The sequence below is a fragment of the Notechis scutatus genome, chromosome 4, assembly GCF_049901735.1.
Source record: "Notechis scutatus isolate UNSWTSFEM ecotype Mainland chromosome 4, rNotScu1.2, whole genome shotgun sequence".
NCBI classification, from domain to species: Eukaryota; Metazoa; Chordata; class Lepidosauria; order Squamata; family Elapidae; genus Notechis; species Notechis scutatus.
In genome coordinates this window covers 99,117,185-99,143,547 of record NC_142012.1, presented here as the reverse complement: position 1 = coordinate 99,143,547, position 26,363 = coordinate 99,117,185, and the positions used below count along the sequence as shown (strand labels likewise).

At 36.7% G+C, this 26,363-nt stretch overlaps 1 protein-coding gene across 9 annotated transcripts in view; it reads left to right on the top strand.

Moving 5' to 3' along the window:
* The window catches only part of PLCE1 (phospholipase C epsilon 1), a 164,984-nt gene that overhangs the window by 50,572 nt on the left and 88,049 nt on the right, over window positions 1-26,363 (top strand). For all 9 annotated transcript variants that reach the window (XM_087964188.1, XM_087964190.1, XM_087964191.1 and 6 more), the window contains 2 exons: window positions 7,052-7,310; window positions 20,450-20,745. In XM_087964188.1, the coding sequence (XP_087820314.1) occupies window positions 7,052-7,310; window positions 20,450-20,745 (555 nt within the window). The remainder of the gene's footprint in view (window positions 1-7,051; window positions 7,311-20,449; window positions 20,746-26,363) is intronic.

Here is a 26,363-nt window from a genome sequence, read left to right as displayed (position 1 = left end):
AGAAATAATTCTACTTTAAAGTTATCAACCTGCTTTTAAATAATTTATGCTAAGAATTTCATGATGTGAATTATGTTTAGGGCAAATACTGTCTCTTTGGAGAAATGCTGGGTAGTGAATAGTTGGCACTGCAAGAGTTACAAATCTAGCTCTCCTTTATATATTCTTGTAATTTTGCCTCTTTTTATATGCAAGCTTCAAGTGGTTTCCACACACCTACACCTTCTATGCACTTGAAGATTATCTAATTGAATTTAATTGATACTGAAATTGAAGAATAAAGAAATTATTACCAGATATTCTTCTGTTTAGAAAACCTAAGGCAAATACACACTGTTGCATTACTAAGAAACATCTGAACCTGTAAAAATCAAATGAAATTTAGGGCAGAATGCAAATTTCTCTTCCGAGTCCTTCAGATATACAGGGAAATACAAGTATAACTTTTCAAACATATTTTAAGTTTCAGATAAGTATTTGGATTAAAAATGAAAACTCAGAAAAATAAACACTAGTTAAGTACAGAAGTCAGAAGAGGTTTTTTTTTTTTAAATAGTCCTGTTCCAGCTGGATCAGCTTTGTGTGCTAGAAGCATCACCTAATGCCAACAACTATAGCATTTATCTGGTTTTCTCTCTGATGTGAAAAAGGAGTGAACTAAAATTCATTTAAAGTACAAGCTGAGGAAATACAGGTAGTCCGTGACTTACAATAGTTCATTTAGTGACCATTCAAAGTTACAATGGCACTGAAAAAAGTGACTTATGACCCTTTTTCACACTTACAACCTTTGTAGCATCCCCATGACCATATGATCAAAATTCATATGCTTGGCTACTGGTTCATACTTATGACCATTGCTGTTTACCAAGGTCATATGATCTCCTTTTGTGACCTTTTGACAAGCAAAATCAATGGAGAAGTCAGATTCAGTTAACAACTGTGTTACCAACTTATCAACTGCAGTGATCTGCTTAATAACAGTGGCAGGAAATGGAGCAAAATTCACTTAACGAGTGCCTCACTTAACAACAGAAATGTTGGGCTCAGTTGTGGTCGTAAGTCGAGGATTGTCTGTATTCTCATTCTGAAAACATTTTTTTAATATATTCTGTAAATGTTGTTAAGTAGTCCAAGCTGATTTTGTTTTAATGGTGCGCTAAATAATGAACTTTAAACCCATCTAGTAAGAAGAACATTCTCCTCCATGCTGCATCGAGAGCCCAGGATGGGTTGACTCCTTCCTATGATGTCATTTAGCTGAGTCTGTACTAAGATATAAAAGCCAGCCCCCGGAAGAGACCCCAGCTTTTGACTCAGCTCCTTTCAGTCAGTAGCTGTGTCTCTGAAAGCGTTCTGTTAGATCAGTGCTGTTTTTCCTCGTTTCAAGCAGCCCCCAGGATCTGGGCAGCTGCTCTTCCAGGAGAGCAGGGCTCTCTCTCTCTCCTGCAGCGTTGGGAGCAGCGTTGCCAGAGTGCTGTTCAGGCAAGTTGGGCAGCGTCTGTTGACCTCCCCCACGCCTGCGGTTTGAGAGGTCGTAAAAAGCAATTGGCAAACTGATAACAGCGTCAGCCAGCTGATCGTGCAGCTGGAGGCGGGGAGTTGGGAACCCCTGCTACAGAACATTGCATGCCAAATCAACCAGACACAGGGTCATTTGTTTACCTTGTGCGCTCGCTCTGCTGAACACCTAATTCTCACAGTGCTATCCAATGTCTGTGTGAATTTTCCCATATAATATAGCTGTAGTAGTATTATTCATTATTTATTATTATTATTATCTTCCTTCTCCCTCTTATTGGTATTACAGCGGTACCTCAGTTTTCACCATTAATTGGTTCTGGGGTGGGTACCAAAAAGGATGAGTACCAAACAGATTTTTCTCATAAGAAATATGTAGTGAGACACAAGGTAGCCAACATCAACAAGTTCTAGCTTGTGCATTGAGTACCAAACACATGATGAGTATTGGGTCAAAATTTTTGCATCAAAATTCGTTGAGAACCAAATTCCATGGGTTTCAAAGCAGTTGAGTACTACTAAGGTACCACTGTATTATTATGATGATTATCATTACTCTCTGTTGCTTTGCATGTACACCAAGAGTTTCTGCACTGGAGGACAGATTCGTTGTGTGTCTAATTACACTTGGCCAAGTAAAGTGTTCAATTCATTTCAATTCATATCCTTAGTGCAATTGTAGGCGTTTAAATCAGAAGTAAGCTCCATTGAATATATTGGATCACTGCCATATTCAGCTGTATACCAGGTTGTAGATAAATATTTTGGGATAAAGGGATAAAAATGAAATTATAATACAGTACAATATACAACAAAATACTGAAACACACATCCCTTAAACAAAAAGACTCTAGAAGGGAATGTGCTTTAGTTATCTTTCTCTGACCTAAATTTAACTGAACCTCCTTTACCATGTAGAAACCAGATACTATTTTTTTTAAAAAAAAGGTAAGAGGTACATTCTTTAGAGACAGTTGGAGAAATTCCTGTGTTCTGGAGACAGGTGCCTTGTTGTCTCCTTTAATGATTGCAAGCTACTGTCTCCTGCTTCTGCAAACAAGTTTCTTTTTGCAGCGGTAGTTAAGAAAAACGAAATGCAAGAAAGCAAGAGCCATCAACTTCATAGGTTGCATAATATTAATATTTTGAAAAGTGTAGCAATTTGAAATCACTTTTGTTATCCAAATATTTTGAGAAAAGGGTAGAAAATAAAACTTAGGCCAGCCCAAGAGATATTCTGGGAATGATAAATATAAATTTAGGAAATAAAATTGTGAAATGCAGTTCAAGAATGCTGCACTATACTTAAATGTGGGGCAATCTGAATAAATTCAGCCTCCAAATAAACTTTTGTGGCTTAGTTACCATTACAGAATTATAATCTTCCGCTTTTGCTATTACTACAGTTTTATATTTTTAATGTAAACAGTTCTGATATAAATATAGTGAATAACACTGTATTAATTAGAAATATACATTTTGGAACTTTTTTGTTTTTTCATCTTAAAGCTCCCCCTTCCTGATTAAAGGTAATACAGCAAAAACCCTGGAAAAACATGGAACAGTTAAAAATGGAAAATATTTGAACCCTCTGTAAAATCCCATAACTGAAACTATGCTGTTGTACAATGAAACCCTTATACAAATATATGTTCCATAGTTAAAACCAGCTCCGGGTTTCTCCTTCACTTCTGCTTTCCCAAATACAATGACAAAAGGAGAATTAAAAAAGATGTAGGCTCAGCACAAGAAATGAGATAAGTCAGTCTCCTCTATTGGGAATATTCCCAATATTGTCTGTGAGGCTACATATTGATAGTGAAGTAAGCCTGCTCAGTGTTTCTGTGGTCCAGTAAAGATGCTCTATTTTGAGCAAGTGCAGCATTTTGATTTTAAGGCCTAATGGCTAAGTTACCAGGCTAAGGCACCCTACGGTAGATGTCATTGAGGGCTGCATCAGGGTTGTGTTTGACCTTGGGGGGTCGGGATTGGCATGGCCAGCTCAATGTCACTCATGTGTAAGGTGCCTGTGGTAGCCTGTGCGCTCTGCCAGTGAAAATGGGCTCCCCAGCTCCGTTTCTGGCTGGGACGGCCTGCTGCCACCTTTTGCTAGTAAAAACAGCTTACGGGATTGCACATGGACCTCCCGAATTCCGTTTTCACTGGCAGAGGCACCATGGGCCGGTCCTTTGATGTTTTCAGGGTGACCCTAAGGCCAGATCTAAGCGACCCTAAGGCCAGATCTGAGCACCCCGCAGGCCAGATCCGGCCTGGGTTCTAATCCTGCCTTAGGCATGAAGGCCGGCTGGGTGACTTTCGGCCAGTCACTGTCTCAGCCTGACTCACCTCTCATGGTTGTTATTGTGGGGAAAATAGGGGGAGGAAGTAACACCGGTCCTCAACATATGACCACAACTGAGCCCAAAATTTCTGTTGTTAAGTGAGATGTATTAAGTGAGTTTTGTCCCGTTTTACCACCTTTTGTTGCCACAGTTGTTAAGTGAATCAATGCTGTTAAATTAGTAACATGATTAAGTGAACCTGGCTTCCCCATTGACTTTGCTTGTCAGAAAGTCCCAAAAGAGGATCACATGACCCGAGGGACACTGCAACCATCATAAATATGAGCCAGTTACCAAGTGTCGGAATTCTGATCATGTGACCGTGAGGGTGCTGCAATGGTTGTAAGTGTGGAAAACAGTCATAAGTCACTTTTTTCAGTGCCGTTGTAACTTCAAACGGTCACTTAATGAACTGTTCGAAGACTACCTTTCTTCGTCTCCTTGAGTTATTTATAAATATAATAAAATTGAGGAATGAATGAATGAATGCAATTCTTTGATTTATACCAATCTTTCCTGAACTATATGTTTATACACATTCCAGACTACTATATTAGAGAAACAATTCTTTTCTTTTCCAGAATGGGTATGCAGTTCATTGCTTCATCATTGGACAGTGAACCGTATATTTATGAAATCATTGAAAATCTGAAGTTTGCTCTTAGCTCTGGTTAAGACCTCAACTGGATACTAGGTTGTTTTTGTTTTTTTTAATTAATCGGGAAATCTTTATAACCATGTTTTTGAGTAAGGAAAAAAGTTACAAGTGTTTGAAACAATGGGATCATGTTTTCTCTCCTGGAATTATTTTTTTTCAATCCATACTGAGGTGCCATTTGATTTTGTGCTCCTGAGCCACAAGACTAAAATAAATATTATAAACAATTTAACATTCATAAAATATGGGGTGCTTTTCGTACATATAACATTCTTCCAGATCAGTTTCCAAATCTGGTCTTCATAGTGTAGTTAATCCATCTCTCTATATTATCTTGTAATAAAGCAAATATAATGAGTTTGTATCCTGACCAAATAACTCATTTAATGTTGTGTAATATGAAGAACGTGCGCTTTTGGCGTTTACTCATGCCGGCCATATGACCACGGAGATGCCTTCAGACAGCGCTCGCTCTTTGGCTTTGTAACGGAGATGAGCACAGTCCCTTAGAGCCAGAAATGACTAGCATGTATGTGCACAGGGAACTTTTACCTTTACCTTTAACATGAAGAAAAAAATGTATGTGCGAGGGGATATATGACTTCCTGGGCCTCAGGGAAGCCTCCTGGGAGCCAAAATGGCCTCCCAGGAAGCTTCCCTGAGGCCTAGGAGGCAAAAAAAAGGAGTCGGGGTGTGTGCGGCACACACAATAAAAAGAAGCCACGCCCACCCAGTCACATGGCCATGCCCACCTAGCGCCTCCCACCCCTGCTATGGTGACGCTAGTAAAAATATTTGCATCCCACCCCCCTGCTATGGTGACATTATGGGTAATAAATGTTCTCCTTTGGCATATGAAGTAATGAAGTTTGAGGTTTAGCCATCTTTTTTATCCTTCCTTTTCTCTTTTGCTACATTTAATTGTATTCCTGATGAAGCGTTCTGGAGAAATGTAAAGCTTGTACGTTGGAACCTCTGGGGTGATGTGTAATAAGGATATACCTTTCATATGGATTTTGGAAAAATTCTTGGATGATTTTTGACAAAGATGCTTTAGTAGTATATTTTCATAAAGAAAACTAGAGGGTATTTTAAAATGAGTGTGTTTATATTAAATTTAATTAAAATTATGATCCTCTGTTGTGGGAGAGTTTTATCTGGTATTTAGAATTCTGTTTTAATGTTAAGATCTTTAGAGGTATACATGTTCAATAAGAGCTTATGTATCCCCTACCTGTTGTTAACATCTAACTACCGTAGCTATTGAAAAATGCAGATTGAATGATGCTAAATTCAACTTCCCAGACGTTGGTTCCCAGGATCCTTCTGCTAAAACAATTTACCTGTTTTGCCATAAATCACAATAAGCTATTGTTAAAATATGATTGACTAGATTTGTGCAACATGTTGTTAAGCCATATCCAAGGAAGTCACTCTACACTTTTGTATAATGTGTAAAACTAGCCTATATGAAGCCTTTTTAAAGTCCTTTTACAATTTATTTTCTCTTCTGCAGTAGAAAGCTCTCGGCAGCCATGTCACACATCTTCATTTTTTCTGACACTTCAGTACTGTTTATTTATAATGTCTTGATTATTTCCAGAAGAGTTTCTCTATACCTAGAGCTAGTGCTAATAATCCATTCTGGAGCCTTTCCTTAACAGTTTATTTTCCCAATAAGAAAAAAAGAACTGTAATGCTGGAGCGGGTGGGTAAGGGGGAATAGAGGGAAGACACATGGATGACAGTCTTTATCTGGAGTCCAAAATTATGTAAGTATCACAGCATAATGGAAGTCAGCGAAAGCCTTGTACGAAAGCTTCCCGAAAGAGCACTTTCTTTCTTTCTTTTTTTAAATATTTATTTATTCAACATTTATGAAATTAAAAACATACATTCACATTTTACAGCATTGTCTAAGCAGTAGATACACTTGTACTTTTATTCTGATAGCATGTTATACATTGTCATAATAACTCCTTCATCATTTTAAAGTCTATATATGCATACATATAGTTTATTTACATTTAATTACACGTCACCCTTATTTTTCCAGATCATCAGATACCACCTTTTCTTTATCCAGTCGTACCAGATATCCACTGTCTTGCTTATCTTTTAACAACTTAGTTAGTCTATCCATCTCGGCACATTCATGTACCTTATTGATTATCGTATTTTCCGAAGGGGTCATAGCCAATTTCCAATTTTGAGCAAAACTTAGTCTAGCTGCTGTTATAATATGAAGAATCAGATATTGGTGCTTCCTATTCATATTTAGTTCTAACATGCCTAATAAAAAAATTTATGGTTTGAATTTTACTCTCTCTTTTGTTATTTCCTCTATCCATATTCTAATTTTTTGCTAATATTTTCGTGCATGGGGGCACGTCCCCCACATGTGGAAATGTGTTCCTTCATTATAATTACATTTCCAACACTTGGGTAAGCACTTTTTTTCTTTTATGCTTGAAGAATGAATAAATTCAACACAGAACTCAAGTTTGTTCACTCCAATATTGTTTTTCAGCTCTTCGGGTCAACACAAGGAGCTGAAGATTCTTTGGACTGTTTTCCCCATCCAGTGAAGATTTTGTTAACGCCATGCCACCATGCAAGTTGCATGACCCTGTATCTTCAAAGAGCTCCTGAGTACCGGGCTACTTTCAGTAGAACTTCTCTTTCAGACTTTATCAGTGGAGCCTTACTCGAAGCTACTATATCTCTGGGAGCAAGAAGTGGCACCTTAAGCATTTCAGGAGGATCAACTGGAAAGACCATGTTAAAAGGTAAGGAAGGAAGCTATATAATTTCTGGTGATCCTGCTTGTGAAATCTTTGTGTGGAATCTTTTTCCAAAGAGCCATAGGTAAGCCAAATGGTGTGTATGTGTGTGCGTGCACGCACACGTGTGTGGATAGGGCAGAAGCAACCTAGAACTAGGGAGAAATTTCCTGACACTTAGAACAATTAATCGGTGGAACAACTTGCCTCCAGAAATTATGACTGCTCCAGCATTGGAAGTTTTTAAGAGATTGGAGAACCATTTTTCTGAAATGGTATGGGGGTTTCCTGCCTAAAGAGGGAGTTGGACCTAGAAGCCCCCCAAGGTCTCTTCTAACTCCATTGTTGTTGTTATGGTTGTTGTGGTATGTATGTGTGTGTATGTATATGCACGCACACATACACATACACATATACACACTCACACACATACCAGGGACGTGGTGGCTTGGTGGCTAAGACGCTGAGCTTGTTGATCAGAAAGGTCAGCAGTTTGGTGGTTTGAATCCCTAGGGTTGCATAACGGAATGACCTCCTGTTACTTGTCCCAGCTTCTGCTATCCTAGCAGTTTGAAAGCATGTGAAAATGCAAGTAGAAAAATAGGAACCTCTTTGGTGGGAAGGTAACAGCATTCATGCACCTTCGGTGTTTAGTCATGCCGGCCACATGACCACTTTGAACAGCGCTGGCTCTTCGGCTTTGTAACGGAGATGAGCACTGCCCCCTAGAGCTGGAAATGACTAGCACATATGTGCGAGGGGAACATTTACACACACACACACACACACACACACACACACACAATGTGTGTGTGTATATATACATACATTATACACACACACACAGAAGTATATATTGTACATACATACATATCCTTACATAGATACCTACACATGCACATATACACACATATAGCCAAAATTTTAGAGTTCAAATGTTTGATATTTTAAAAGTTTTCCATACATACTATTTTTTTTTAAAACCCAGAGCCTCTGATTTTTATCTTCAGATTTTTATCTTCACAACATTTTTAACTGATAATTACCAGATTAAGATAAGTACCGTATTTGCCGGCGTATAAGACGACTGGGCGTATAAGACGACCCCCCAACATTTCCACTCAAAATATAGAGTTTGTTATATACTCGCCGTATAAGACTACCCCCTCTTCCACACACCTTCCACTTTTGCACTTTTTTTTTTTTTGACGCACTTTTCTGCTTTGGACAATTTTGAAATGAGCTAATCCAATTTTGAACCAAGAATATGCAAATAGCTATGGAGTTTAGAAATGAGTTTTAAAAATATTTTTCATTGCTTACCATTAAGCGTAAAATATGTTGTAAATAAAATGAGAACACAGGAAACGTTCTCTTCTCAATACAGCTGATCTCTCTCTCTCTCTCTCTCTCTCACACACACACACACACACCAAAAACCCGGACACTGAAAAGGCTGCCAAGGAACAGTATATTCAATGCCTTCTCTTTAATCAAGAAACAAGGAATTCCTTAGAATCTTTTTTTTTCCCCAAGTGGCCCTCTTTAAAAAAAAAATATGGAGGTAACACTTTCATTCAAAAAGTCTTCCAGTATCTGGAGTCGCTCAGACATATTGAAGTGAGGCAGGAGAGTAAGTGAAATTTGAAATGATCCAGCTACAGTTTTCTTCCCCTCCCGCCCGAAGGCCATTATCTCCACGTCAAAACGAACGAGGGGAGGCAAAGAAGCCAAACACGCTAAAAGGATCTCTTTATTTTCCTACACAAGGTCACACCTACTTTTCCGCATTCAAAGGACAACCTCTCCTCACCACCACCACACACACACACACACCCCAATACCCGCAAACAATGTTCTGGGCATTAATCACCATTGCTACATTAACCTGGTAAATTTATACCCTGCCTCCCCAGTGTTGCTTTGACGGCAGGATTTCACACAGCGGGCGCTCGCTCGCTCTCTTCTCCGCTCTCCCACCGTTCGCACATGTTGGAAGCACCGTAAAACCTGATAACCCACCCGGGGCTCCCCATCCTTAACCTACAGCCGCCCGCATGCAAAACCTGCGTGCAAAAAGAAAAAAAGAAAAAGAAAAGTACGCCGCACGTGAGGATCTTCGAATCCTCTCCTCCCCACACCGCTAAGGAAGGAAGAGGGGGAAAGGTTGCGCAGCGCGTGGCGAGTGACACCCGCCACACACACACACACACACACACACACCGCTCCCCCAGCCTCCCTCCCGGCTGCAACTCAAGCTCGAAGTGGGAGTCGGAGTCCTCCCGGCGTATAAGACGACCCCCCCACTTGGAGGCATGTTTTTCAGGGCAAAAAAGTCATCTTATACGCCGGCAAATACGGTAGATGTATAGTGATATAACATTTTCTTACTAAAATGATCAAAATATAAATACAGAATTTGCAGATTGTGATCAAGCTGACATAATCAGCATCTATTCATTAGGTCTGGGAAGTTCACATGGTGTTCTAGGAGAAAGTTACTTTTATTTTCTTTTGTATCTTTAGGTTCTATAGCTAAAACAATTAATCACATCATGTGATTACTTTAAAAGAATTTTTTTTAAATAATTCCTTTTCCTAGATATGCCATTCCACCAGGGATGGTAAAGTTCAATGTCTATAGATATATTATTTTATGGAGTCTCTCAAATTTCATGCTTTTAAGAATGTTAACCGCTTCAGATTATAATGTCTCGAAGCACTGGGTGAAGATACTTCAGTGGATTTTTATTGAAGTTTGTAGTGAAGTAAGATTCCATGTCAAAGTGGTTCTTAATGAAATGGAATTAAAGTACACTCCTCATTGTTTTGGATAAATTCAGAATACACGTCTCTTTCTGTGTTAATTAATTAGGTGTTTATTATGTTCTTGAAAGCTGATGGTTAAAAGATTTATAACGAGGAATGAAATAAATGAGGTCTTAAAATGAACAAAATGTGTATTTATATATACTTCATCAGACTTTGAATATATAATGAATGACTTTTGGGTGGAAATCATTCATTACGAAAATATATTTTTCATAGTTTAATTTTTAACCTTCTGAAAAAAAACAATTAGTTCAAAATAAATTTGGAATTTTGATAATATAAACAAAAACAAACCCATACATAAATATGTCATGTGCTAATTAGGAACATGTTTGAATTTTTAGAAAGAATCATTGTGAAGGAGGCTTCTGATGTATTTTGACAATTTAAAAGGATGTAATTTATTGCCTTTATGTATGAAAACGAACACACTGTTGATTATTAGAACATTTTGACCTCGCCGAGTCTGTTCCAGGTATATTGATTTCCACGTAGCATAAATATGTTTTTTCTTTTTCTTGTAACTAAATCAAATGCTACTCTTCATAGTTCTTAAAAAAGTAGAATTTATCTTGTTGAAGTCATAGTGTTTCCACTTTTATCTGGTAAGTAGGTAACCTGACCTTTATGCCTGTTGTCTTTGTGACTTACACATTGTATTCTAATTGTGTATTTTGATAGTTCTTAGTTTCAGTTGTTGCACAACAGTGAATGCAAGTAGCATGTTACATTTCTCTGCTTTTGAAAGCATCCATATACACTGACTTTTTAGAAGAAAATGAATAGAAAAATTCAGTTTACTGGTAAGCTTGATGACTTATATAGTCATTTCTCATGCCTTTTTAATCTAAAATGTTTTTTGAGATAGGAATAATGGTATGGATTTCAGAGTCAGTTGTAAATTATTTGTGGGAAATATATCTAACATGTATTTTTTATTATTTTTGGTCAGATTTTGGCTGTATTTCTGAATATTTTAAATTTATCTGTGAAAATTTAGTTGTAATGAATTTAGAGTAGTCTGTACTAATACTAATCTATTTTATTTAATACATGTGATTACATGTTCAGTATTGTAACCATGGTCTGTGTTGGTAATGTTACAGTATATTGCATATCAGAAAAATATTTTAGGTAATAAAGCTTGCTTTCTTTGTTTCAGAAATAAATTAATATATATGTAAGTTATTCGGCATAATTTGCAAAAAAAATCATGTACTGAGCAAGTTTATACCATAATAGAAAAATTGTAATTTAATAGTTGACATTGCATTCTAATACTAATTAGTGAGAAATATTGAGCATTTTATTTATTTGATTATTATTATGGATACAATATTTTTATTAATAAAAATTCATAGAATTACAAATTAGTAAAAGCATCAGGAATTATTATTTTAATTTGGATGGTAAATGTTGCCTTTTCCATCTCCCATAACAGATAATTTCAAGTTCTCTTGAATCCTTATTTGCCCTATATAAATATCATAGTCAGTGATAGCTGTGTAAATTACAAATGCAGAGAAGAAAATATATTTACCAGAGAAAGTTTAGAGTAATGATTTGGGGAATAGATCATCCTGAAACATTTTTTTCTGTCCTTCCTTCAAACCAAATTTTGGAAAATCAAAACAAAATGTCTACTGGTTGTTCTCTCACAGTATAGTACCAAGATTTTAACGAGCCACTGTGTAAGCTTAATTACAGAGATATTTTTCATCTAAAATTCTTGGCACTGTCTTGGGGATTCCAGAACGTTGGATAATAATAGCTGCCCAGATTTAATATTAGAATGTCATATAGCATTCTTATACAATATTGCAAACAAGGAAAGAAAGGTTATTAATTTTTAGAGATTTCCCATGGTTTACAAGATTATTACTCATGGGGAAAAAAAGGAAAATTAGTGGTAATAACTTATTTCATTGACAAAATTAATAATGACTTAATTAATGGTAACTTAATTCATTCAAGAAAGAATTTAAATACAGGTAGTCCCCGACTTATGACCACAATAGAGCCCAAAATGTCTTTTGTTAAGTGAGACATTTGTTAAGTGAGTTTGCCCCATTTTACGACCTTTCTTGCCGCAGTTGTTAAGTGAATCCCTGCAGTTGATAAGTTAGTAACGTGGCTGTTAAGTGAATCTGGCTTCCCCATTGACTTTGCTTGTCAGCTGACCACATAAAATGTCATCACATGACCAGTTGCCAAGCACCTGAATTTTGATCACATGATTTGGGGATGCTACAAAGGTTGTAAGTGAAAAATGGTCATAAGTGTTTTTTTAGTGTTGTAACTTTGAATGATCACTAAATGAACTGTCATAAGTCAAGGACTACCTGTAATGTGTGTTCACCAGCAGGATAATATGTTTCACGAGAAGGATTCAATTTATGTTGTTGTACATATTTTTATTTTAATACAATCTGATTAACAATTAAACAGTTTCATGTCATTTGTAGTACTGAACCAGCTATGATTTTCACTTTAGTCAGTGATGAGCAAATTTATATTATAGTTGACTATACTAATATAGTATAGTATAATATAATAATGCTCTGTAAAGACTTGGAAAGAGGAGATTTTGGAGCAGAAATATAACAAAAATCAAGGGTTTATCTAAACAATATCCTGTTACTCCCCCCACCCCCTTTGCTTCAATTAACACTCACATAGCTTGTTCTGTCACAAACAGGTGGAGGCTAATCTTCTTTAATATAGAAGTGCAAATTTTGTTTCCAGTCAGACAGCAGGAATAAGTCAGCTATAACTAATAGCAAATTGGATTAATACAGTATACTTAGTTTCACGCCTATTCTTCTTATAGAATGTATTGCTTATGAAAGAGGTATAAAGAAATCACCGCAGGTTTTTTCTTTTTGTACCTAAAAATATCAGAATTTAGCCCTGTATTATCAGCTTTTAATAAATTAAAACAATACCAACCCCTGCAGTTTCTGGCTCCTGTAGCAGAGGTTGTATTCAGCAGGTTCTGACCAGTTCTGGAGAACTGGTAGTGGAAATTTTGAGTCGTTCAGAGAACCGGCAAATACCACCTCTGACTGGAGATTTTACAGTATCCTTCCCCTGCCACGCTCACCAATCCACGCCCATAGAACCAGTAGTAAAAAAAATTGAATCCCACCACTGTAGATATGTGTTTCTGATACAATTAGTCTACAATTGGCCACAATTGAGCCTAAAATTTCTGTTGCTAAGTGAGACATGTTAAGTGAGGTTTGCTCCATTTTACAATCTTTCTGGCCACAGTTGTTAAGTGAATCACTGCAGTTGTTAAGTTAATAACACAGTTGTTAAGTGAATCTGGCTTCCCCATTGAATTTGCTTGTCAGCTGACCACATGATCCCGGGGGATTGCAACTGTCATAAATATGAGTCAGTTGGCCAGATGACGGAATTTTGATAATGTAACCATGGAGATGCTGCAATGGTTGTAAGTGTGAAAAAGTCAAAAGTCACTTTTTTCAGTGCATTGTAACTTCGAACAGTCAGTAAATGAGCTGTTGTAAGTCAAGGACTATCTATATTGAGAGGTAAAGAGCAGAAGAAGATGATACAATTATTTGAAAGTATAACTGAGTTGAGTGCCCAAAGTGTGGTCTCGTGAATGCGGGTTGGGATCTGGGTTATAGGTTCCCTTTTTCAGGTCAGTTGTAACTTTGAAGAATTGTTAAGCGATAAGTCATAAGTCAAGAACTACCTGTAATATTGGTACCTCCACAGAGCCATTGCTTGTGTTCTGCATTGCTACCACGACTTTTTTCTAAGATGGGTAATGATAGCAATAGTATTTAGACTTATACACCGCTTCACAGTGCTTTACAGTCCTCTCTAAGCGGTTTACAGATTTAGCATGTTGCCTCCAACAATTTGGGTCCTTATTTTACCCACCTTGGAAGGATGGAAGGCTGAGTCGACCTTGGGCCTGGTGAGATTTGAACTGCCCAATTGCAGACGGACGGCAATCAGCAGAAGTAGCCTGCAGTACTGCACTCTAACCACTGCGCCATTGTGGCTCATAATACTCATAATACTCACTGCGGTTCATTATACTTTTAGTGGTGTGTACCACTGTTGGACTCTAATGTCAAGTAAGATTCAAGTCCCAGGATATGTTTTTGTATTTTGGAGTTTTGTACTGCAATGCTCAATTTTTTTTCAATATGTTTTGTTCAACTGTAATATTCACTGCAGTACATTATTTATAATGTGGAATGTCAAAGCAATTTTGCCAAAGCAATTTTCATCTCTGCAGGGAGGAACTTGACTTTACCAGAAGTATTTTTTTTTTACTGTACAATTACTATTAACACCCTACTGTGTCTCATTATTTTTGGATATTTGTTGAACTTTTGTAATATTCAGTTTGAAAATAGATGAATCTGAGCTGTGACTACATATTAATCTTTTTTACTTTAATTTATTGTTCTTTATTAAAGAATTAACCTAATAAATAGTATTTTTGAAACTATTAGACTAAATTCTTATTTGAATATATCTGAAAATGTCACTACAATTCTAAAACTGCCCTCATCGCATGGTTTTTTAAAAAAATGTGAGCATATATTTAAAGCTGAATAGAACATTGAGGTAATTTGATCTAAGCAAGTTGAATAAAAACTATCTGATGAATTCTATTTTTAATATGAAAATAGTAACAGATCACATTGCTTTTTTATAAATATAAAAAAATTAAAACCTCCAAAGGAGGCACAAACATGAAAATGGCAAAATAGGTGCTAGGGAGAACTTCACTACTTTAAAAAAAATTGTATTGGCTCATGTTTTAAACCTAAACTTAAAACAACCTATATAAATTTCATATACATGTTTTTCCAAGGACAAAAAAAAAGTTATTTTTCCTTAATGACTTTCTGAAATGGTAGTGGACTAATGTAAATATGACCTCTATCCTATGGGCTGTCTTTTGACTTTTTATGTATTCAGTATGAATGATTCCTTTCTTTTTAAGTTAGGAAATGCATTTGGCGACAGATTCATAAAAAGCCTAAAGGGAATATATCTGAGGCAGATTTATTTTTAGATGTCATTATTAGACTAATAGTTATGAGACCAAGCATATATTTTCTTATCTAAGGATTTTTTGTTTTTGTTGTTGACAACATACTAGATTGGATCAAAAGATTTCTTGTTAATGCTAGCTTTCTTAAACTATAAGAGACTTTTTAAAAGAAATCCTCTTATATTTGTCTTTTTTCTTTGTTTGCAGTTTGGGAATTCTCCATAGCTTACCAGCATTTCTTTTTTGATAATGTTGGTAAAAAGGGGTCATGCGGTCGCCTTTTTGATTATAAATTTGTTACAGGCGATAAATTATAGCTACTGAGTTTAGTTTTAAAGAAAATTATAACATCACCACCATGTAATTTGCAGTTCTACTCTCTTACCCCGTTTTTGTTCTGCTTGTGATGTGCATTGTGAAAAACAAACTAACTAAAACCAGAAAAAAACAATACCTCTGGAATAAAAATATTTTTTTAATCTGATACCTAAGACCCAAATGTTACGATATGCTTGTATGCATGACTTGTTAAGGTCAGGAATTACATTAATCAAACATTAAGTTCAGAAGCTGGTTTTCATAAATAGCAACATTATCCTGAAATAACATTATTAGACTGTATGCCTATTCATCATCACAATCTTGCCAAACAATGAAGAAGTTGTGCGTGGTCTTGTCGATTGGAAAAAAAAGCCACTTTAATGGTCACAGAATGGAAATGTCTTAATTACGTGATGGGCACACTGCAAACAACCCATAGTGACCCTTTTGAACTTCTATAGTAGAGAGTTGCCAAACATTCTGTTCATAGATGGAACATTGGTAAAAGTTGAGATTATTTCATACCTCCTAGTCCATGCCATTCAAATGTTATAGGAGGGATCCTGCGGCTTTCCAGAAGTCATCTGGAAAAGAGAGTGGTTTATGGTTTATGGCAGTGGTGGCTAACCTTTTTGGGCTCCTGTGCCCAAAATTGTGTGCACGCTGGCGCTCGCATGCTCGCATGCCAGCACCCAGAAGGCAATGCATGCCTCCCCATGCCCCCTGCACATGCCCGTGCAATCCCTGCCGCCACCCCCTCACCCCCCCTTACCCGCACTGTGCCTCACAGCTGATTTTCGGCTGGTTTTAGGCCTTTTTTGGCTTCCCAGAGGCTTGAAAAAAGCCTCTGCGGGCTGAATAGGCCCGTTTTGTCACTTCCTGGAATACAGGAAGTGACAAAATGGGCCTATTCGGCCCTCAGAGGCTTTTTTCAAACCTCTGGGAGGCCTCAAACCAGCCGAAAATCAGCTGTGAGGCATGCGCATGCGCAGTGAGGTAAGTTTGCCAGCGGCTCGTGTGCTGGCATAAATGGCTCTGTGTGCCACCTGGGGCATGCGTACCATAGGTTCACCATCATGGGTTTATGGTGTTCCAAAGGTGAATCAGCGTCAGATGGAACATTTCAGACATAATCCTCAAAGGCTAAAGTAGCTTTTTAAAAAAACTATGTTTCTTCTGTAATGTAAACTAGTGTATGCAACTGGTGTATAATAGTATAAACTGGTGTATTAGCACTTCATGTGAGTAAAGAATAAAGATCCATTTGGTGGCCACGATATAAAAATGGATGTTGAGACTCCAGAAAGAGTGCAGAGAAGAGCAACCAAGATGACTAGGTAGAAGACTGGAGGCTAAAACATATGAACATCAGTTTCAGGAATTGGGTGTGTCTGGTTTAATGAAAAGAAGGACTAGGGGTGACATGATAGCAGTGTTCCAATATTTGAGGGGCTGCCACAAGAAAGGAGGGGATCAATCTATTCTTCAAAGTACCTGAAGGCCAGACAAGAATCAATGGATGGATGGCAACTAATCAAGGAGAGAATCAATCTAAAACTAAGAAGAAATTTCCTGACAGCTAGAACAATTAAACACTGGAAAATATTGCCTGCAGATGTTGTGAGTGCTTCATCATTGCAGATTTTTAAGAGGAGGTTGGACAGACATTTGTCTGAAATGCCACGGTGTTTCCTGCTTCAGCTGGGGGTTGGATCAGAAGACCTCCCAACGCCCCTTCCAAATCTGTTATCCTGTTACCATAAAGCCTTGGAAGGATGGTTTCTCAGGCTTTATCAGTACTGAGCAAAAATCAGACGAATAGTGAAGGGGTCATGATGCTACCTCAACATCATATAGCAAAATATGGGAATTGTAGTACCAGTGCATATATAGTTATATTAGCTCACTTCTTTCCTTAACTTTCTGCTATTTCTGATCAGTACTTGGTGCATTAAAGGAGGTGAAACATACTTGAAAACATACATGTTGTAAATATTGCAGTATCAAAAGACTACCCTTTTAGGTGTCCTGCAAATACATTTTGTTCCAAAATTATTTGTCTGAGAAGGATTTTAAATTGCTTCTGCTGTACTTTCTGAAAACTTTATCTTTTTAAGCCCATTTGTTTTGTTAAAAAAAAAATCCAAGGTGAGACCAGTTAGTATTTCAGATATAATAATATATTCATCTTCACCAACTCTGAGAACAGAAATGGGCCAATACCAGTTCTGTAGACCTTCTGTTGGCATAGGAGCGCTACAGTGCTGGCTAGTGTCTATTATGTTACAGAGGCAAGACTATATAACTTCTTCTCTTCCAGTGTTATGATTTTCATCATAAGAATGACTTAAAGGTGCAGCGAGGACAAACAGTACCTTTTGGAGACCATGGTAATACAAATAGTTTTTAATGTTCTTCACAATTTTTGGGCCTGTTTGTTCTCAGGCAATAGAGATTTACTGTTATCTTCACAACAACGTGTGAGGTAAGATAGGTTGGGAGATAATGATTAGCTCGGGAGGAAGTATTTACATTTTTAGTAACTGGGGTAGTTTTGGAGAAAGCCAAACATGGATAAAATAAATGGATTTTTCTGGAGTTAAACTGGACCTCACTTTGTTGTTGGCAGTTGTCAAAAAGTGTAGTACAATCCCTCTTCATTTCTGAAGACAAATTTTTGAATGTTGTAAATTGAAAGAAATTTGAAAAGAGAAATGGAAGCATCATATCTAAGTCACACTGCCTGAGATCATTGATGTCCTTGTTTTCTGAATTGCATTGGTTTTCATCTAGCAAAATGTTGAGGATATCTAAATTATTTTGGGGGGAAAATGTGCTGGGTATCTTTGGTTTTTTTTTTTTGGAAGAACCAAAGATCAGTACTGAGAAACTATAGAACAATATAAGTGTGATCCAGGGAAAAAAAATATTCTGCTAGGTAACATGAAAAGACAAGAAAAAATAATTGGATAATTCAGAGATATGGCTTATGTTAGTACTATCTTATTGACTTGTATTTTTTCAGCCCAACTGGCTTGTAGTTTAAATGAAGCTTTTTAAATTTTATTTTTTGTACTTACCCTGCAATTTATTTTAATCCTTTTAGTTTCAACCTAAGGCTGACTTAAGATTGCTTTGTGCTGGTTAATATTCTCAATGAGAATTGCTTTGAAAAAAATGTGTTATGGAAAGCCAATGAAATATGTGAGATTAAGTTGTTTAACTGTGTGGAAAAATGTTTAGTGAAATTATCAAGTGAAAGACTGTTAATGAAGAAAAAAGGTGCATAAGAGAATTATTACTATAACGAAATAGAATGAGGAAAAGATATTGTATACTCTAGAAAGAAAGAATTAGACAAAGAAAGAAAGACACAGTTAAGACTAAAACAGGAACAGACTGTAGGGTAATTTTGATGGAAATAAACATTTGTCATGGAAGTTAGGGAATAGGGATAAGCAAGGAAAGAAAATAGAATTAAAAATAAAATTATGTAACAATTTAAGATGAAAATGAACTGAGGGAAGGCTAGAAGAAATATTTTATATATTTGTATGGGACTGGGAATGATATTTTGAAAGGTGGAATTGTAGTGAATGGGAAAAGAAATCATAAAAAATATTAAATTTATTTCCCGCCCATCTCGCCATGAGATTACCAATCTTGGAAGTATGGAAGGCTGACTCAACCTTGAGTTGGTCAGGATCAAACACCTGGCCATGGACAGAGTCAATCTGCAATACTGCATTCTAACCACTGGGTTCAGTGACCAGCAACAAAATGGATGGACAGAACTGTACTTGTGATGGGTGCAGAGTGGAAAGACCTGAAAAGGCAGGTTGGAGGAAAATCTTCCTGGGAAGTATCTATTCATGTGGTTGTTAAGAGTAGATGTCAACTGAATGGAACATAATCATTATGAGCATTTCAGCTGGTGAAAGGAGTCATGTGCACCTGATAGTTTTATTATGATTGTATGGGTAAGATAGAGTACTTCTTGGATATGCATTATGAAGATCTTGCCTGACCATAGTAAATTTTTGATCACAGACCTGAGGTTTCACAGAACCATAGGGGATGCCAACATGAAACTTTTGTGGAATTTTTAAAGTATCATCTCATTTACTTCATGCTGTCACTAAATGAGGATAAATTATCATGAGTGGAGTTTAGGAAATACTTATTGTCACAGCAGAGCATTTAAATGAATACAAATTACTTGTACCATTGGTATAGAACGGGTAGGGAAACTTGGCTCTTTTATCACTTATGGACTTCAACTCCCAGAATTCCTGAGTGAGCCATAAAAGGTTCCCCATCCATGGCCTACTGGTTTTTCAGTTATGGGAGAAATCAATTCTTGACTTGAATGGGACTGTTTAATATACAAATTTAGGACATATACATTTGTATATTACATTTGTATATGTCCCATTCAAGTCAAAAATTGATTTTCCCCACAACTGAAAAACCAGTAGGCCAGGGATGGGGAACCTTTTATGGCTCACTCAGGAATTCTGGGAGTTGAAGTCCATAAGTGATAAAAGAGGCAAGTTTCCCTACCCCTGGTATAGAACATGACATAACACATCCACCTATGCAGATGTTTATATATTATTGTCCACAATAAAATTCAATGTATTTAATAATATTAACACTTGAAATGGTCAACAATTATTTAATTATCTAAAGAACAGATGTACATGTTATTATGCAGTGTAAGGAAATATGTATCTCTGTTATTGGAAAGCGATTTATCCCAAGCTGTGCAAAATTTTGTACAGTTAAGGCAAAGATTAATGTTTTATAGAAATCAAAAGGGAACTTCAACTGTCCTCAGCATTTAAGCTTGTGCAGAATATATGATAAACTTATTGTAAAATGTTAATTAAACCTGTTGATAAAAGAGAAAATGCTGGCTACTTTTTACTTTTATTTATTTTAGAACGACAGTTGAGTTCGTCCATGGCCACTTCCAACGCCCTCTCTTCCACCGTCAGTAAAGAACTTGTAGAACTGCAGCATCTCATTCAGTTCCCAGAGGAAGTTGCTAGTATCCTGATGGTACAGGAGGAGGATCTTTATAGAAAAGTATTGCCCATTGACTATCTCTGCTTCTTAACCAGAGATTTGGGAAATGCTGAATGTCGGAAGAAACTTGCATCCATCCAAGCAACTTTTCTCTCTGTCCCAGATGGGGAACAGAGGGCTGTTGAAAATTTGGTGACACGTTTCAATGAGGTAGGTGGAGGATTTTGATTATTTTCTGTATGTTGCTTATATGTTTTTGTTGTATGTTTTTTAATGACAGATTGAAAGGGTCTCAAATGAAGAGAGCACTGCTGGGGCCTTTCCTTCTTTGATGAACTTTTCACACTGACTTTATAGGAGCACACATCTGTTAAGCAGTGGAGTAGCTAGATGTAGCTGCCAGTTTAATTCCTCACGGTGCCTCTGCGGTAGCCATTGCATTAGGGCATTGTGGGAAACTTATGTTGGAGCTACTGATGAACTGTGATGGAATGTAGCCTGGATTCCCAGGAGGGAGGGCTGTATTCCAGATAAGTAAGTGATAACAAAGGTTAGCTAGTTTGTTTGGAATGAACATTAAGATCAAAATATATCTTTAGTGATGCAATAGTTTAGCAATAGGGCCTAGATTTATATACCGCTCCATGGTGCTTTACAGCCCTCTCTAAGTGATTTATAGAGTCAGTGTATTGCCCCCAACAATCTGGGTGCTCATTTTACCGACCTCAGAAGGATGGAAGGCTGAGTCAACCTTAAGCCGGTCAGGATCGAACTCCTGGCAGTGGGCAATCCTGCATTCTAACCACTGTGCCACCATGGCTCATAGTGGTGGCATAAAGCATAATTTGCTTTAGTTTGGCAAGATTTCTATCTATAGGCGAGGAACAATAAAAGAAACTACTCTGAAGTAATGTAACAGGTCTTTCTTGGTTTTTGAAACCTAACATAACTGTATGCTGAGTATTGGGTTGAATATTTTTTTGAGAACGAAGGACAGATTTTAACTGTGGACTTTCTATTTCACTAGATCATGGTTCTTTCCCAAGAAAACGTATAATTGCTAGTTCTGGTCTTCTGACAAGTAGATTGATTGTAACAATGGATTGGGTTGTTGGAGAGAGCTTATAATTTAATTACTGGACCATTTTGCTAAAGAGTAAACATAATTTTCCTAATAATATGAAAGGAATGCAAAACAAGCATTTCTCGAATAGACTCTACACATTTATTCATAACCCACCATCTAAAGCACTTTTGTATGCTATAATTGTTCTTATATGTTGAAGCATCATTTTGAAGCAAACTTTAAATTTATTTTCTATCTAATTTATTTGAGTGTGACTGAAATCCAACAGTGCAATTAGCAAGTTTAACATATACTGCTGTGCAGTTTTCCTGAGCTGAGTCAGGATGTCATTATAGTGTAATAGTGACAGCAGAAATGAGAGCCAGATAATTCATAATAGGTACATGATTCAAGGCACGATGGAACTGGAAGGCTAAATGTGTAGATGGTTCTATTATAATAATAAATAGAATCATATATATTATTAGAATTATTGGCTATCTAGTGAGTATCAGTTTTATATAAATCTACATTGTATGGCAGTATAGTGCTTAAGATTTATTTTGTATTTAAACCTAAAAAAAAATTATCATCCTACAGTATATCACAAAGATACTGAGCAAAATATGAGTAAATAAGAAGGTAGAACAAGAAAGGGAAAAATAAGAAATACCTATATATAACAAGAATTAGTGATTTGCCTAGAATTCTCTTCAAAATATACATACCGTATATACTCGAGTATAAGTCGACCCGAATATAAAGCCGAGGCACCTAATTTTACACAAAAAACCTGGGAAAACTTATTGACTCGAGTATAAGCCGAGGGTGGGAAATGCAGCAGCTACTGGTAAATTTCAAAAATAAAAATAATTAATTTGGGAAACGATCTCACTATCATGAAAGGTTTAATTGATTCACTAACCCAAAAGAAGAAGATGATGATGACAGCGGGAGGCAGGAGTCACTCTCTTCCCTCCCTCGGAGGCCCCCTGAGTCAGGAGTCACTACCGCCGGCGCGGCCCCAATCCGCCGCCTCGGGAAGGGAAAGGCAAAGCGCTTTTGCCTTTCCCTTCCCGGCTGGGGCTGTTGGGAGTCGCTGCCGCCGGAGCGGCCCCAGTCCCGCCGCCTCGGGAGGGGAAAGGCAAAACGCTTTTGCCTTTCCCTTCCCGGCTGGGGCTGTTGGGAGTCGCTGCGCCCGGAGCCGCGACTCCACACCATTTTTTTTCAGAGGGAATCTGACTCGAGTATAAGCCGAGGGGGATTTTTTCAGCACAAAAAATGGGCTGAAAAACTAGGCTTATACTCGAGTATATACAGTATATCCTTTTGCAGATATTATTGTATCTGGAAAAAAAAGATTCCAGAGGGAAGAGTCATGTTTTGGTTGGCTAAAAAATGTAACTGCTTTCTGGCATTGCCTGTAAAAATAATTCACTATATTTATATTGTGGGAGCCAGAATGAATTTTTAGATGACAGACTCTTGATACTTAATGGAAGAGAACTATTCCATACCTCCGTTTCACCCACTCTCACCCCCAATTATTTCTTGCAAATTCTCTACTATGTAACAGTATTTCTTACGTGCATTAGCACTTTGATTACTTAATAGTTTTTATTCTCTGAGAAAAGAACTTTTGGCTTTATGTGGTTACCCATTCATCTTACAAGTTGGCTGTTTGGGTTTGTGTAATTTAACTTTATTATCAAATCAATGTAGAGGCCTTAAAGTCCTAGTATGGTTGACCACGAAATATAAAAAAAGAAACATTGAAAGACAATTTTATGTGTTAAATGGTCTGGACTTGTTGTAAAAAATCTTTGCTTAGATTAAGAAGGAATAATCAATACTTTCAGTCCCTTTTAGAAGGAAATAATATCTAAGAATGTATAGACAGCATTTTTACAACAATCTAATTTTGTATACCTGTGTTGAAAGAGTATCAATTGATTTTTTTAAAGCCATAAATAGCCATTGATCACGAAGTGAAAAGGGATAATTTTTAGAGTAATTTAATCACTTAAAGATCACTCAATTTAAACAATGTAGTTAACATTTTAGATACATTCACAATCTATCCATCATGCCAAAGTATCAGTAAATTAACTTGGTCTTGGTTCCTTTTATTTTCAATAAATAAAGTAATTTTCAATGTTTTTCCACTCTCGTATGTTTATCTATATATGTCTATTGTAACCTTATAGAGGTAAATGACTGTTATGTAATAGATGTGTGTAGGACAGTTTAACTCTCTTAGCAGTCCAAAAAGAGATGGCTTAAAAGTATAAATTTGCTTCAGCAGTGGAATGTAAATAAATATTTCATTCCTCAGTTCAGAACTTTTGAAAACTTAAATGAGGTTGCAAAAACCTTTAGAAAATATTATGTTTGTATAAATAGCTAAATGTTTCCAGTCCTTGTTTGGAAAGTATGTTTGAATCAGTATATAATCGGATTAAACTGGTGAAGGTACTTTGTTGGTCTGTTTTACTCCTTTCAAGCAGACCAGTTAATTCATCTTGTTTTATTAAAGATTTACAGGTTTTGCAGAAGGAAGCAGAGTGGGTCTTGTTTGTTTATTTGTGTGTTTCTGGTACCACTTCCAAACACAAAGCCAAAAACATTTCTAGGTCTGTCTTTCTAGAATTTTAGCTGGGAAATGTTTTCCACTGCACTTGAAAGCATGGGTCCAGTTTAGGAAATGAAAATTAGCCTACATAGAATATAGATTTCTTTTTTATTTTTAACCTTACAGTAATCAACCAGCAAATGCTGCCTGAGATGGATAGATCATTCTGATTAAGATTTGATTTACAAGCACCAATCTAGTGATTGAAGGAGCCAAGGAAAATATTTAACAAATGTATACAAATAACTAACGGGAACAAATGCTAGATACCAGCAAGGTACAGAATGGTACCTTGGGCGATGAAATTTGAAGCTGTTGCATTTTATATATTTGATGTTAGTTTCTTGTTCAACATTGCTATCTGTTTTGATAGTTAGTAGGGTAAAGCTGTTTAAGTTAGTGGCTCTTAACCTTTCATATTTTAAATCTCTCCGGTCATACTAGTTATGAATTCTGATCCAGTCACAATAGAAACAAAACTTCTACTTTTTTGAGAAGGACATATATATGTTTATAATCTTACTGTGATTAAATTATTAAATTACTTTTAAAAAATTAATTAATTAATTTTAAATTAATTTTAAGGATATAAAATTCTATTAATAATGTTCACCATAGCTAAAACTGTAAAGTTCAGTTAGAGCTAATTGGGGCTGAAATAATGGTGATCTCTGGTATTTAGTATTTATTTGATTTGCCAATCACTTACAAGATAAGAATAAATATATAAGAATAAATATACTGTAGTTTTGAATACATGAGATAGAGACTTAAAAGAAAAAACAATAGAACAGGGATGGTAGGTACGATTGGTGTGCTTATGCACACCACAAAAAAATCTCTATACCGCAATCCAGGCAAGCACCTGGACACAAACAGACCCCCCCCCAAATACCTCCAGCCCAAACACGCCCCAGCCAGCTACCCAAATAAAACCTAGTGTTAGGTATAACATTGATACCAAATATGGTTTGGGTGAATAAATATATAAAACTTAGATATCATGGTTTAAGTGCTTATCACTTTAAGCACAATGCAGCAGGCAATTAGCCGATTAAGGGTGCAGTTAGAAGTTACAATATAAGGAAGCATTAGAAGCTGGAAAGCTTACTGTGTGTTACTGCGACTAACTGTGTCTTACTGTGACTAACTGTGATTACTGACTGTGAGTGCCTGTGACTGAACTGTTCTTGTTTGCTACTGTTTTGCTGATTTACTGCGTAATTCTACTGTTCTACTGTTTGAACTTCTTGCTGAATATCCAGCGTTTGTTTCTCTGGAGAGTGAAACCGGAGGAGGAGAAGATATCTTTATCGGCTGATAAAGATATTGCAAGGACTCTTAACTTGGACTATACTAGTGAGTCTTACTGGATGGAAATACTGTGAATGACTTAATGGACTGAATGACAATGCTTTAAACTCTAAAAGGATTAAAAACTATTTAAACTACAAAGAAGTGTTTGTGTTCAGTGTGTGTATACTCTGGGGCCCTTCCGCTCTCGTTTTGGCTGCCTGGTTTGACTACTGCTGCAATACTCTGCTAGGGGTAAATCCCCAAACACTAACATTGGTTATGGGCCCAGCAGCATAGTCTAACTAACCAGGATATAGCAGAGAGAGTTGGTGTGAGTTGCACATTACTGTAAAAACAAACTGTTTTAATTAGTTTAAAATAGTCAAAATATCTGAAGAGTAATGGCACAAGTAAATTTGTCACAACTGTCCATGATATCCAGGCTGGATGGAACAAACTATGTTTCATGGTCAATGAAATGTAGTTTACTTCTACGTAAAGAAGGTTTGTGGGACATTATAGCAAACCCACCAGATGTGAGTAGCTGGGATCCTGCTGATGATGATGATAACGAAAAGTTACAAGACTTTAAACTGAAGAATGAGCAGGCTTTATGCATCATAGGACTGACTCTCTGTGATCAGCAGCTTGTCCATATTCGTGGAGAAGAAAATGCTGCAAACTGCTGGGAGAACCTCAGGAAGATTTATGTTCGGGACAGTGTAGGAGCACATATAAATCTTACACGGAAGCTTTTTTCGAACGCATCTTCAGAGGAATGGAGATATGTTAGTTCATTTAAACTGTATGAAGAGCATTTTTCAAGAATTGCAA